Source organism: Anguilla anguilla, chromosome 8, assembly GCF_013347855.1.
Source record: "Anguilla anguilla isolate fAngAng1 chromosome 8, fAngAng1.pri, whole genome shotgun sequence".
Classification (NCBI taxonomy): domain Eukaryota; kingdom Metazoa; phylum Chordata; class Actinopteri; order Anguilliformes; family Anguillidae; genus Anguilla; species Anguilla anguilla.
The window spans coordinates 36,163,098-36,176,134 of NC_049208.1; the positions used below are offsets into that span (position 1 = coordinate 36,163,098).

A 13,037-nucleotide genomic window follows, 5' to 3' on the forward strand; every position below is an offset into this window, starting at 1 on the left:
TACTGTGGCTTGCAAAAGTATACATACCCTTGCAGTTTTCACATTTTGTGGCCTCAGAGCTTGAAATACTGACACATATGAATGAATATTCTTTATCTCCAAGTTGTGAAATAAATTTTATATATAGATGAATAAATATTAGATAAAAAAACAGATGTCTTGACTGTACAAGTATTTAACCCTTTGAACAATTTGAATGGTAAAAATTTACACAATTCACCTTCATTCAGATCCAGTCCATTTAAAGCAAAGATTCAACCATGAAGACAGAAGTTTCTAAAAAAATTTTAGAAAAAAAAGTCTGGTTTGAAGTAAAAAATGTCTGAATGTCGCGTAATATCTCGCGGGACACAGTCAGGTCAAATAGTAAGTGTATGGTGCTACCTGGATGTTGCCTAGATAAGGCTTTTTCTTGGAATTGAGCTGCTCAAAAACTAAAAGACTGCTCAAAGACTAAAACTGGTCCGGTAAATCACTGCAAGGCTAACGGTGACTTCAAAAGAGTTAAAGTTCGATGACTGAAATACGGGGAAAGCTGGTCGTAGGAGCCGGCCGCTGGCGTAAACACTGCAGTTTAGGGCCACAACCATTCCTGGGCCACACAAAGTTTTATTTATTTTTTTAAATGTGATTTAGTGATTTATATTGGAGCACTTTGAGGCCTCAACAACCCAAAGGCTGCCTCTGATGTCCACGGGTCAACAATATCCCAGTCGCTCCACAAACCTGGCCTGCTGGTACTGGGCTTGCACCGGACATACCACTTTTTACTACGACCAAAAATGTCAAATATTGTCTCATCTGGCCACACTTTGACACCAGATCGTCTGTACGAACCAACTCAGTCGCTCCTTTCATTCTCTGTTACTTGCTATATACATTTTTCTACCGCCACACCCTTATAGTGGGTGAGAAAACCAGAACAAATTTGGACATCAGCAATGGCAGAGGCTGTACTTTCAGTGCTGAGAACACAGAGCAGACCGTGTGGTTTCTACATCGAAAATCTGTGATGACATATGAAATGGCAAAAGATTTGGTCACTAAGTTACACCAACGAAGGAAGACCCAAGTTTACCAAACAGACGTGTAAGGATCTCCAGAGCAAACTACTCAAACGGTGCTAGTGAAGAGAACGAGTGGAGTGCATTTTATAAGACCTAATAAAGGGTTCATTTCCAAAACTTACCGCCCTTTTCCATGGAAGTTACCTGAAAAAGAAGGAAAGGAGCACGCCTCACACGTCGCATAGTAAACAACTGCCAAAAGGCTTTATTCTCAGTGACTGATCTCCAGGAGCTCATAGTTAACACAGAAAACCCTCGAGGGGGTCTTACACAAAAAAGGAAGTGACAACAGCTGCACTTACAAGCACCAGGAAGACAACGTCAGCGTTGTACGACACCACGGCAGTTTATATATATATCTATATACACCGCTCTGATAACTAGAACAGCCAGCATATGAAGAGTTAACAGTCACCAGGTTTTGATCCTTTCGAGAAAGAAATCAACATTTATTTTTAAAGCATAAAATGACAATAGTAGAAATAACCGAAGTAAAATCAAAAAATAAAAACTTTATTGGTGCATCGAGAGATGGCGCGTGCGACACCGCGTGTGGCGAGTGCGCTCTGTACACGACGTGTGATGTATTGCAGTACAACCCTGAATCACTGAAAAGGACACGGACTCAAACACTGTCAGCGCTGCTATCCGGACCCAGTGTGTCTGCTGGACTAAAGAGCGTTACAGACTTAGTAGACTGAGGTATTCTGCGTGTGTGTGTGTGCGTGTGTGTGTGCGTGTGAGAATCGCACGCACTGAACCCAGGCGGGTGATTGTGCCGCTCGAGTGAGTGATTGGACAGGGATGATTTTACCGGAGGTGTAGACCCGTGGAAACGAAGGACACGAGCGTGAGGACAGACGGATGCGTGTAACTAGTCCTGCGAAGCAGCCCCGGGCCGCTTCTGTGTGACCAGCAGTATGGAAGCCCTTTGCTTTCTTTCTGGGATAGAAAGCCAACTGACCGCAATGACGAAGACTGCGCTCAACAGACAAGACCCCCATTAAGGGCTCAGAAACATACTATGGAGAAAGACTGGCTCTGAAAATCAATTCTGTGGAGAATGATCATTTCCTTCCATGGCAGGAGTTCAAAACACTTGGCTTATGTAAGATATGAAATGAATTCTATAGCAGTCTGTACCTAATCCACAGGTTTAAGAGGCTGAACATATACCAGCCAGCCCATAGAATTACAAAGCTTTACATGTCTTTAAGGGTCCAGATTGCTTTACATTTTCTTAAAATGTGTTTTTATTAAAATAAAAAGGACACACAAAAATGCTATATGATTTAGTCCAGCTGATGTATATTGTTTCATGTTTAATTGTAAAAATCATGCTTGCTGCTTGATATTCGGAATCAGGGATGTACCCAGGGAGAGGGTCAAACCGTTTTAGCAGAGAAACGGGGATAAGGTGACCTCTAAAGCTGCCCAGGCTTAGCCAGAGCTCTACAGGTTTATGACTGCTTCATTCCTTCACATCGACACAAATTCAGATCTGTGAGAGCTGGGTTATCTCGCAGAGGGTTGATACGGTCATTTTCAAAATGTCTTTCACTAGGGTAGTCCTCTCATATTTTTATTTGTAATGTCTGCAACCTAATCTACACCCTAGGTTTTACTCAAAAAATTTGCTTCTCTAGCTACTCACATAGCCAGAACATCTACTCCTTTTAATGTAATGTGGACCCATACAGGACTTCATCAAATCATGTATAAACACGCTGGGGGGGGGGGGGGGGGGAAACTCGGACTGGAATGAGAATGGAGATAAATCTTGAGGTTGAGTCGTGAGATGGGATCTGCAGGTATCACAATCCTGCACATCTTCCTCTCCAAACAAAAAAAACATGGAGTGTCTTGAATACCTGGACACTTCTTATGTAATGTGTTCAATAGTTTAAAAGGATAGAAAAAGTTTTAAGTGCATAACCAAATGTATACTACAGACAAATGCAGAGGAACCAAATAAGTGAGTTAGACCTTGGTAGCAAGGCTTCTGAAGGTAAACTGTGTCTGGATCTGACAGTGTTTGAGGAGTGACCACCCTAACATATGCAATTTCCTGATATCTCAAGATCCCCGCTACACCATTTTCCTTGACTAGGGGGTGCTCAACTCCTGCGCCCAAAACCCGCTTCTGTCATCACCCCAGCCGGCCCTTCAACACCTAAAACAGATCAGTGTGTGCGGTTGGACTGGGTGAACCGAGTCCTTATTCCAGCTGGTAGCATGAGAGAGCACCCAGAGAATCCCACACAGTAAAATGTCCAGTGTTAATTCAACTCTTAACGGAGTAAATACGAGTCCAGTTGGGACCATATGTACACTGTGAGAGTTGATTTAGCACTGAACATTTTACCGAGCGCTTGGACGAGAAGGCCAGGAGTTGGGCATCCCTGCACAGCACGGTCAGTTATGGCTTCAAATTCACATTCTCCACCTCCCTGCCAACGGTCGCCTGTATTGACAAAACGTCCTGAGTTTTCCTTTAGAACACAGTATACTGTAGTGTAAAGCGTTCCTTCCCCCAGTGGCTCCTTCAACGTTGTACAATATACTGTTCAATGTGAGGAATGTTACAAAGAGTTGCTTGCCTCTTACACAAAAAGACATTAAAATAGGAAAGCGTCAAACGTATAAAAACATCACTGTGGGTCCCGGTGCAGGAAGAATGCAGGCAATTTGTCCTTTTAACGTTTGTCGCAAAGAGCCAATGGAACTTTCCTTTAGTGGAACCTTACCATAAAATAAAAAAGGCTCACACTTCCTGTATTGTGTTAGCATAAAGATCAACAGTCTCTCAGGAGAGAATGCCTGCAGAACCCTTTGGCTGAGTGCCCAGAACCGACAGTGCAGCAGGAGAGCAGCCAGCCAATCGGACAGCACCATCTCCAGGGGAGGAGGAGCCAAGCTGTTCAGAGAGATTCTTCCTCACGAACATCGACCCTGGATCAGTTTCAGCCTTTTTGCACAAAATGGTCGCAGTAAGCTTCAACTTAACATGGGGGTGTCTTCTTCTGCTAAAGTGAACTGGAAGATTAAGTGCAATGGAATGGGATCACAACTGACTGCACCCCTCCACGTCCCCAAAATAACCATTTTGATTATTGCCTGCCTTCTGCCTGTTTCATGGACATCACATCACAATATACACATTTATATATTAATTAGGTTTTTTTGCATGCACATGCAAGTATGAAAAATACAGTTCAGTTGTAGGATATTAGTAAAAGTGTAAAAATCCAGTGCGACAGTTGTTGAGTTCTTGAGGTTAACACGGTCGTTAAGTTGAGAAGAGTGAGATAACCCATCGCTGAGACTTCCCCGTGCAGATTTCAGACTTTTATCGGTATCGCTAATGTTCACATTGATGAGGGAAAACCGCTGTACGACTCCTGTAGAAAAGAACCGAACGTACCGACCCGTTTACAAAATGGACGCTTCCCCGGCCATTAGTCAGGTGCTGCTCCCACCCACAACGCTGGCGGTGTCTGAAAACAGAACATCGACTGAGGGGCACTCGCCTGAGTTGACAGGCCTGTGGCTTCCCTCACAGCAGAATCATTTCTGAGTGTGTAGGCCGTTTCCAAGCGGAACTCTTGCCTACATTTGATCCCACGTGAAGAAAGCCCAAATTTCCGGGATAGTCAAAACTGCACCCAGCAGCCGCAGCCCAGGGACCATCCCTGAAACCCCCCTAGTCACAAAATCACACCGACTCCTGGGGGGCTGAGGCACGGACCAATTATCACTTTTGGACACAGTGAGGAACTGCTGTTCATTTGACCGAAAAACTACAGAGGGAATTTTTGTATTCGCCACAGGTAAATGAATGAATGAAGGACTCATACTCCTGCTGTGGGAGTCTATCTCAAGTTCCCTGGATCTGATGGGTGATCTCACTCGTTTAACCCTTTGTTTTTCCAAAAAATAAAGAATAAAAAATAAGAAGGAATTCCTGGTTTTCCCAAAGATGAAGTGCTGTATTGGCTGAGGTTTCCAATAGCGTATTTGTATAGCAGTGTTCTTTGTACATAAGTGCTCTAAGTCTATGAATCTCGCTTAAGGGGTGATCTAAAGATTGGAAAACCAGAAAGAATACGACAACAAAAATGACAAGAGTATTGTACAGAGAATTGAAACCCGGTAATGTTGGGGGAAAAGACTCCATCACCTTTGATTGGTTCAAACGACCCAGTCCCAGGATGATAAGTAAAGAGCAGATCCTTTTGTACACAAAGCATGGAAAAGGTCTCCCCATTTTCGCTTGGGTACCGACAGAAAAACGTAGAACTCATACCAGCCAACACCAGAGACATTCTTTTGTTCCTGTGCGTTACAACACAGTCACACATCACCAAGGCACAGACTCCTCTATTTCCCCGTACATTCCTGAAGCCTCCATTCAGACAAATGACTAAAAAACCCCATAAAAGTTCAGTTATCGGGAGGAGCATTCAAGACGCGCCCTGTCGATAATCACATGCTCCATGGAAACACTCCCAAAGAAGGAAACCCCTGCTTTCTTTTGTGACATCACAGAACTCCTCTTAAATGTCAGACTCCTATGAGGCACTTCATACTTCCACTGATTATTTGGGCTTCATGAATAAGTTTCACAGCAGAACCAACTTTAAAGACTGCATCCTGGTGGTTGCTGAAAGCAGGAATCCAGACAATTATCTGAACAGCTGACCACTATATTCTCCTCAAAAGAAAAACAAAATTTTAAGAATTTTAAATAAGGAATTTGCCGCTGGTCATTTCGAACATTTCCCTCACAGTGCTCTGGTGGATTCCTAGTTAATCACCGACCTTCTAATTCGCCTCACTTCCACCTAGGGTTGCCAGACAACGGACCGAAATGTCAGGTTTTCAAATTCAGGTCCAGTTCGTTGTCCTAAACGGACAATATATTCCCGGTCTGAATAACTCAACTGGTTGAAATTTGACCGTTAGTGTGGCATGGCATCCGTTTTCAGTGTTACACGTTTCACCCCCTTCTTAACTTCCCCCCATTTATCGACAGCATCCTCTCCTCCACTGTGCAATCAAGCTTAAAGTTGCTCTATGTCGCCTGTGTGTGGGTGTGCATGATTCCCGGTTTGGCCTATTTTTTTGTAAATCTGGCAACCCTACTTCCACCTCTGACCACTGTGCGTGTCATGGGATGCTTCTTCTTGAGTACAGTCCAGTCACGCGCACGGCAGCGTATTTACAGAGATTTCTCCGCGGCCACCTGCTGGCGCCATTGTTTGTCGATTCGAAACGCGCACAAAGGCTTCGCCGTTCTCAATGCAGGGAACACACAGCGAGTGCCGGAGGCCGCCCGCTGGGGCTAGGCAGAACTCAAGCCAGGCTTGCACACCACCGATCTAATAAGGCTCACCTCATACCGCCGCCCAGTCTTCAAAGAGAGAGGGAGGATTTGACAGAATCACAACGCGCCGATTTACTCAGCGACTCGGTGCTGGAGATGTTTTTCTACCTAGCTTTGCCCTCCCTTCCCTTCGAAAAAATAAATCAAATAAATAAATCAAAATCGTAAAAATCAACTGCCCTCTCCTTTTTATGTGCGCTGCTTTCTGTGATTCACGGCAGTTTTGGGACCGAATTAGCTTTGCGGTATAAAATACAATTGGTTGTAACTTGGTCAAATAGTCTATTGTCTACTTATTTGATTTGCTTCAGGCTTTTTAAAAGTGCTTTTGTTTGTTTATCGTGTCCAGCCAGGCAAACACTTGGCAGGTGGTTAAAAAACAAAACAAACCAACAGAAATTAAATGCTGTCTCTAATGAATTCCAAAGCATGCATTCTCAGTGTTAGAATGCAAAGGAGTGTTTAAATCGGTTTGTTACGTTAACACACTTTAATGGAGGCTCCTTGACGCTGCTTTTCCGTTTTAGCTTCTTGGTTGTGCGCATTGATGAAGGGAATTAAATGTTTTCATGCCCGGTTAAAAAAACGCAACATTTTATCAGGGGCTTGGGATTCCGTCAAGCATCTTTATGCTGCAATGACTATAATGGATTATATCACATGATCTAAAGCAAACACCAGTTTTATAAATACATGGGGTTAAAAAATTAAAAAACAAAAGTAAATATTTTTCTTTGTTTTTTTTTTGTTTGTTAGGCAGACAGCCAATTCCACAGCTAGCTAGTAACAGGAAGAAATCCTCACATTGCCAAACTGAGTAAGAAAAGTTCACTCTCAGAGGTATAATACATTTTTTTGATACCCTCAAATTTTCAATTTCTGAGCCCACAAAACCATTTTTGTAGATTTTACAGCTCTGTATGAATTTGGAATCATGAGGTGAAATTTAACAGTGTGTGTGTGTGTGTGTAGCGTGTGCATGAATGTTTAAATGAGGACTAAAAAATTGAAAAATAGACGAGGCATGCATTTGTATGTACTGGAAATAATAATGCACATTCATAAAACATTTTTGGGGAAGAGGTCAATGACATCTTTGATACTATGGTTCTACCCAGCAAAGCACCAATTCCACAGGCATCCCATTCCAGTGGCTTGGACACCACAGTTTGGGTAGGGTGTGTCCTGTGAATGTGTGGGGCATAACAGAGGTGAATTCCAGAATAACTTTACCACACTGATGGCCCAGACTCCTAAGAAAGAATGTAGCTACTATTGCCAAAGCATCACAATATTATCCAGAATAGCTTGGTCTTGGTTAAAATGCCACTGTCAACAAGCATCAATGGTAAAACTCTGGCTACAAGGCTTCCATTAAGATCGAGAAAGTGTTTTTGTTTGTAGAACCCATCTGTTAGTTTCATGACAATTCATTAAAACTGAGCGCAAATATATTACTAATCAAATCCTTGCCTGTGGTAATGTTCTATCAAGTCATTAAGAATCCGCAAAAAAAATATGGATTTTCCCCCAGACTTCACAAGTGGTGTCGTTTCTCTGCCTGTCATTCTAAAATGGCTCCAGGGTAGAAAGAGGGAGGCCACCAAAAGTGTTTCCTTGAGACCTCTCCTGCATGCTGCATCAGATGGGGAGATGGCTGCCTTCGAATATAACTGCCACACGTGAAGCCAAGCACCTCGGCCTTTCCCTCACTACCGCATCACACAGACCTTCGCTGTCGAGCCTTGGCGTTACTTCGATTATCAACTTTTGAGATTCAATTCGACGTGACACAGGGGTGACGGACAAGGCAAAGCAGCGGGCAAGGGCCTCGGGCAGCCAATGAACCGTGTGCCGCTGCTAGCTCACTTTCATTGTTAATTAGCTTAATGCACTAAAATCGTTTTCTGAAACGGATTTGTTTATGGTTTGCATGGCTGTTACCAGGGGGGAAAAAGAAACATCTCATTTTCTTCCCTTCCAAATGTTTGGGTGATTTTTTTCTGTTGAATTTGAATTCTCTCAAGACCAAAACACATAAAACCGTGCTCTATGCAAGTGTGTGATGCTTCACTAGGGTGCCTCTCATTACTTTGCGTTATATCTCCTTTGAATTATTTATTTGAAACGAGGTCTGTGGGACTACAAGTTATTTTAAGATCTCAAATAAAAATATATTAGCTTATGGTACTCCTTTATAGATGTACACGTAGGAAAACCGGCTGCCCTCCTACGTAAGGTCAAACAAGGGCTACCCAAGACACAGTTCCACTGCATCTGGGGCGTGAGCTCACAGCTCACCCAAGACCAGGGCAAGCACAAATACTTCTCCTACAGGCTCTTTTATGGGCATGCTGCTTTCAAATGAGCTCCTGTGCTATAATGCCAATTTTCACAGTTATTTCAGGAATCTAGCTTGCAAGCTTTGCCATTTTGGTAAAACGAGATGTGCAAAAAGGATAATAAACATGAATAATTAGGTGAATGGATAAATCTAACTTTTACTTAAAAGATACGTGTGTGTGTGTGTGTGTGGGAGCGTGCGTGTGTGTGCGTGTTCTGCAATAGAGTTTTAAAAAGACAAATTACATTGTTATACTGCATGCTAGAGGAATAGTCACCCACACTGGCTTTGTGATCTATGCTTGCTCAGCTAGAACAAGTTTCAGATTCAGTTTGGAGAAAACTTAAAATTTTAAACAAGATCAGGGAAACACACTTTTAGAAATATCATACTGCTCAAAGTAAAGGATAAAAAAAGAATAGTTCAAAGAATAACAGAACAACTTCTGGGCCCAAGAAAACTGCAGAATATATAAACTAGTCCTGCCCAGCTTTCATCTATTTGACAAAATTTCAGGCCAGTGATGAATGGCCAAACTCCAATGTTCATCATGAGCATCCAAATGTCTTTTTTTCTTCATAATCTGGGTCCTGTGGCAAGACCATCTGAATAACCAGTGGAATCACCTGACCTGGGCAGGGCGCCAGGTTCACAGCAGGGTTGCAACGATGCGGTTGGTCTTTTTCACGCCATCGGTTTCTACGGCGTACACACCGAACCGAAACGCACGCAGCGCAGCCAGAGTGAGCCACGTGAGAGCCAAGTGCAGAGTGGCCCTCACAATACAACTACAGAGGAAAGCATGTGACTGAAGTGCTAACGGTTTCCCAGGTCCTTCCTGTTCCGTGCTGGCCCTGCCATGTGACAGAATGAGACAAGCCGAGTGGACACGGTGGAGTAAGTGCTCGTGAGGTCAGAGGTCACACACGACCTCACCATGAATCGCCGATTTTACATGCTTTCACAAAGCATACATAAAATTCCTAACGTTTTCTATTATTATTTTAATACTAATCGCAGTCAAGCTTATCAGTACTGGAAAAAAAAGGTATGGCTCCCCTCATGGATTTCTTCTATAAAAGCATCGCAGATTCTCTAAACCTCTCTGGTGTGCAAAGTTCAACAGTTGCTTAGCGAAGCAATCGAGACCTGCGATATAATTTCTTGCATTGGATAGGATTAGCTTATTTTGAAGTCTATAGTACACAAAATAATACAAGTAGAATCACAGAAGGGCAGAGGTTCTCTTCAGGGTACAGGTATTAAGCTCTTCCGCGTACAGATACTAATCTCCTACAGATCTACTCTGTGAAACCGCTATGTTGTGGTGAAGACTGTGAGCTGATAAAGAACATTATTAGAACTGAAAAACAGAATTTCAGTTGATGACTCCTGTTTTGTCTGTGCAGAGTGGAAAAACACAGCCCGTCTAAATTCAATAACGGTAGGACTGACCCAGAGGATGGTCACCCTTTTGGTGGCAAAAAAGTGGCCTTTTTACGGATGACCTTCTTATTGCCGGGAAGTTTGCTTTGTCTTCATTTTCCACAACATTTCAGTTGTTCGAAATAGTTACTGTGACAAAAACACACCACTCAACAATGACAAGAGGAAAAGTGAAGGGAGGCGGGGTTCAGACAAGTAAATACAATTTTTTGGTTGCGAGTAAATATCGGTGCTATATAAACCAGAGAGCACAGAAAACAGTTTTTTATATAAATGTAGCTGCTGGTTTTGCTTTCTACTACCTTATCCCTGAAAAAAAAGAATTTATCAGTAGACACGCATAAAAACAACGCTTGTTTGTATATGTGTGCGTGTGTGTTTGAGAGCAGTCGCTAGCTGAAAAACGTGACAGAGACAAGGGATATTTGCTGGTCAATTTTTCGGCTTCTTTCCTGGTCTTTGTTATCATTTGTTTTGTTTTTTTGCATCAGTCTGTTTCCATTAGGGGGCGCTCTCCCACTCTCCCTCTCACTTAAATCCAAACACTGTGTTACATTCCCTGGGGGGGGGGCCAGTGGGGCCTGCAGTCTGAGAGAGGCGCCCCCAGTAGCAGTCTACAGTACGGACAAGGAGCAACGTCAACCAGAGAGGAATAAAATACGAAGAATTATCCTCTGGAAAACAATGATTTTCTCGTCCTTTTTAAATTTCTTGTTTTTTGTTTTACACCTTTCCAAAGCTAAAAAAAAGGTATTCTCCATACAAAATGGAAAGTTTTTTGATGTTTAGCTTCACTGCTGATTCCTTCCTGCCGGACAAAAAAGTTTTACGCTACCAGAGCTTGAGAAACAAGTAAAGAGAGGAGAAGAGGAGAAGAGGAATATAAAAAAAAGACGCTTAGCGGTTAGCGGCTCCAGAGCCGCACGCGGCGTCCTCCGCGGCGGTCGCGCTCAGAGGGGGCGGCTGGCTCTCGGTCCACGGGGGGGGGGGGGACGCCTCCGGAAGTTCCACCCCAGCCCAGGGCAGATGGAGAGCGGGGTGGGGGGGGGTGCTGGTGGGTGGGAGCGGTGGGTGACGGGCTCCGTTTTAGCCCCTCACGGCACGGAGTGCCCACCCCCCGGTCCTCAGTCCACAAACCTCTGGCAGGCTTTCTTCCAGCGGCAGGCCGTGCACCACATGTCGCGGTTCTCCATGCCGTACACCTTGCGGCACTTCTTCCCCTCCCCGCGGGACTTCCTGCCGGGCCAGACGGAGAAAGGAACGAGCGTTACGTGCCGCTCGTCTTTCATTCGGAACAAATCGCTGCTCCCCCCGCTTCGTTTCCCCCCCCCCCCCCGTTTTTGGAAAGCGCAAATCGACTGTAGGCTCATTCCATTGCAGTGACATCCTGCGATTTCACAAGCCAGAACACACAAGCCACCACTAGAAAAGCAACTGAGCAGTCTGTCAGGAAGGCCTAGTGAAACGATATCTCTGCCACATCCAGAAATATCAAGCTGATTTAAGATTCCAATTAATGCAATTACATGCAAGGTAACGCAGGATAAATAAGAGATAAGTGTGAACAACTGTTACACAGAGCTTGTGAAAACTTTCTATCATTATAATTGCTGTTATTGTTTACAGTTACAGTGCTGGGTGCGAAGGTACCTTTACTCAGACAAACCACCTAACGCAAAGGAAATGAAACGGCCGCAGAGGTCAAAGGTCAAAATGTGAACGGAGCAGTACCTGAGCGAGCCAGACGCTCGAGGGGGTGACGAGAGCACTGCAATGGACTGCGGGCGCTGCTCCCCAAAACTCTGGGGCTTACTGTGAGTCGGCGAGGCCTGCAGCCAATCAAACACAGCCGCAGTCATCTCAGTTATCTCACGTACACTCGAGACACAAAGAGCCATACTGCATACACACTCTCATACAAACAAACACACAAATCACACTCACACACACTCGTATGTGCCGTCACTAGGGGCGCAATGGTTCGGTGCATGGTCTCGGTGTCACAGTTTTGGTTCGGTTCGGCTCTGCACTTTTTTGGTACATAAAGAGAATAAAATAATTTAAACGAAAGCAGTGCCTTAGTGTACCTTATTTTCACAGTCGTATATGTTGCGTTCAGAAGGACAAATCCACCCTCATCTCGTAATAAAGAGGCAGTCCTGTCAGCAAAACACTTTAAACTAGATCAAATTATAAGGGTCTTTATTTCTGCAGAAAGAGTATGCCTGCTGACCGTGAACACCGTACTAAACAGCAGTTTTTGTAGTGATTCTTTATCCTCTCTAAGGGAGGCCGTGCTGCCGCTTGTGTGTCTGCACCAAGGACAGCCGCCTCATTAGGTACGAAAAGCAAGCAAACTGCCGCTGACTCAAACGGCTACTCAGCCAGTCCTTCTCGGATAGAAGATAACAAATAACGTTGAATAGGACAAAATACATCATTTTATATAACCTCTAACATAAAATATGACAATATATTAACCTTTACATGACAAATTTTTTAAAAGGACAAGGCTCTAAGAGCCTATTTCCAAAACCTAGCAAGCCATAAGAGGTTTTTGGAGCAAGCATTGTGGGTGGCCAACGGAATGGTTTGTTTTTTTTGTTGTCTTTTTTTTTTTTTTACAGAAACTGCTGTATCCCACGCGGTCACATATTGATAAGCACACGTGTACGCACACACACAGCAGCTTCAAGCGAGGCACCGTGATGCTGATGAAGGAGAGATCAATTCGCTTGATGGGGGCTGGAAGGCAGAAAGAGGTGTGTGCGCTTAGAGGTCTGTGATGGTTACC

The 13,037-nt window shown here is 43.9% G+C and overlaps 1 protein-coding gene across 3 annotated transcripts in view; it reads right to left on the bottom strand.

Annotated features, from left to right (window-relative positions):
- Positions 1-1,247: 1,247 nt before the first annotated feature.
- LOC118233666 (zinc finger protein 704-like) overlaps positions 1,248-13,037 on the bottom strand; it is a 52,743-nt gene continuing 40,953 nt past the window's right edge. For 2 of the 3 annotated variants that reach the window (XM_035429485.1, XM_035429486.1), the window contains exons 8-9: positions 11,975-12,072; positions 1,248-11,479 (exon numbers count right to left, since the gene is read on the bottom strand). In XM_035429485.1, the coding sequence (XP_035285376.1) occupies positions 11,368-11,479; positions 11,975-12,072 (210 nt within the window). In that variant the 3' untranslated portion in view covers positions 1,248-11,367. The other variant, XM_035429487.1, reaches the window with a different exon arrangement.